The 1,555-nt window shown below is 43.7% G+C and overlaps 1 gene segment (V, D, J or C); it reads right to left on the bottom strand.

The window, feature by feature from the left end:
• Positions 1-609: 609 nt before the first annotated feature.
• LOC116521929 lies at positions 610-1,288 on the bottom strand. The segment is given in 2 exon segments: positions 610-1,043; positions 1,156-1,288. Coding segments are annotated over 2 exon segments (567 nt in total).
• Between the last annotated feature and the right edge of the window lie 267 nt (positions 1,289-1,555).

Genomic DNA, 1,555 nt, shown 5'->3' with positions numbered 1-1,555 from the left:
AAACCTGGCTGTCCTGACAGGCCTGGGGTTAAAGATATTGACCCCACCCGAATTGTATGAATGTTGTGCTTTTAACAATGTATTCTTTTATGTGTTTAACATGGTTTGTCCTCCCTCCCCCTGAACTGTGAGCCGCCCTGAGTCCCCCCAGGGAAAAGGGCTGCATACAAATAAAATATCTATCTATCTATCTATCTATCTATCTATCTATCTATCTATCTATCTATCTATCTATCATTGATGTCTGAATCTGAAGGCAGCTGATAACTGGCATACAGCTCTGGCGCTCTCTCTGCCTCCAACACAGAGCCCTCATCAGAGCCTTCCCCAGACTCCAGGACTAGCCCATGTTCCTCACCAACCTCCTCACTGTCCGAATCTGCTGCCATCTCCACTGACCACTGGTAGACCACAACAGTTGGGTCAAGGAATCTGCTTCGTTGTTTGGGGAAGCCAAGGTCAGAATACATGTCATAGAAAGGGGCTTACATGTCACGGAAATCTTACATGTCATAGAAAGTGATCCCACAATAAAGTTGTGCGGCCACTTTATTCCAAGAACATCTGCCTGCCCCACGTGCTCCTATAGCATACTCCAAATTTACTCTTTCACACATAGCTGGCAGTGCATGGAAAGCCACCTCCTTGCTGGCTGCCATTCAAAAACAACAAATGACTAAGGATTTGTTTTGAGGAAGAGTGGTTTTGGGCTGCTTGAGCAAAGCATTTTATCACTGTGACTCTTGCACAGTAATAAGTTCCTGTGTCTTCAGTCGTTAAAGCAGTCAGTTGAAGGAAGACCTGGTTTTTGGAAGTATCCCTTGTGATCCTGATCCGATTCTGGAGAGCACTGTTATAGTTAGTGCTTCCACCACCCCAGATAATACCATTCCATTCAATAGCCTTTCCAGTGGGCTGACGGATCCAGTTCACTCCATAGGATGTGATGGCAAATCCAGAGACTGAACAAGTCAGCTGTAGAGTATCTCCTGGCTTCTTTAGGCCACCACCAGACTCAGTAAGTGTAATTTGTGATGAAATACCTGCATTCAAGAGTATAGAAGGGGACAAAAAGAAAAAAAAATGTGTATGAAGAAATCAAGAGTAAAACCATTTGCTGTGTTTAAAAAAATGTGGATTATTTTCTCCCCTTACATGCAGGTAAGACCACTAAGAAAGAAATCAAGATATTTAGCTCCATGATGGACGTATGGGATTCACTCTCCTCACCTAAAAATGATCCTCGGTTGCGGCATTTAAGAAAAAGCCACACCAGGAGCATTTGCATGAAGTCACAGATGGTACAAATATAAGAAAGTCACATCCTCAAATTTAACTAGTACATAATAAACAGACCTTGAGCTCATATCAGGAATGGTGCATATCCACAGCGCATCTACTACACATTTATATTCTCTTTGGGGAGGGAGTTGTGGAGCTGTGGAGCAAGTGAAATCTGGTAAAACTGGCTAAGGGCTCAGTGGCTAAGATGCTGAGCTTCTCGATCAGAAAGGTCGGCAATTCGGCGGTTCAAATTCCTAGTATAGGTCTCTTG

This window comes from Thamnophis elegans, chromosome Z (genome assembly GCF_009769535.1).
Source record: "Thamnophis elegans isolate rThaEle1 chromosome Z, rThaEle1.pri, whole genome shotgun sequence".
Taxonomy (NCBI): domain Eukaryota; kingdom Metazoa; phylum Chordata; class Lepidosauria; order Squamata; family Colubridae; genus Thamnophis; species Thamnophis elegans.
This window is presented reverse-complemented; position numbering and strand designations above follow the sequence as displayed.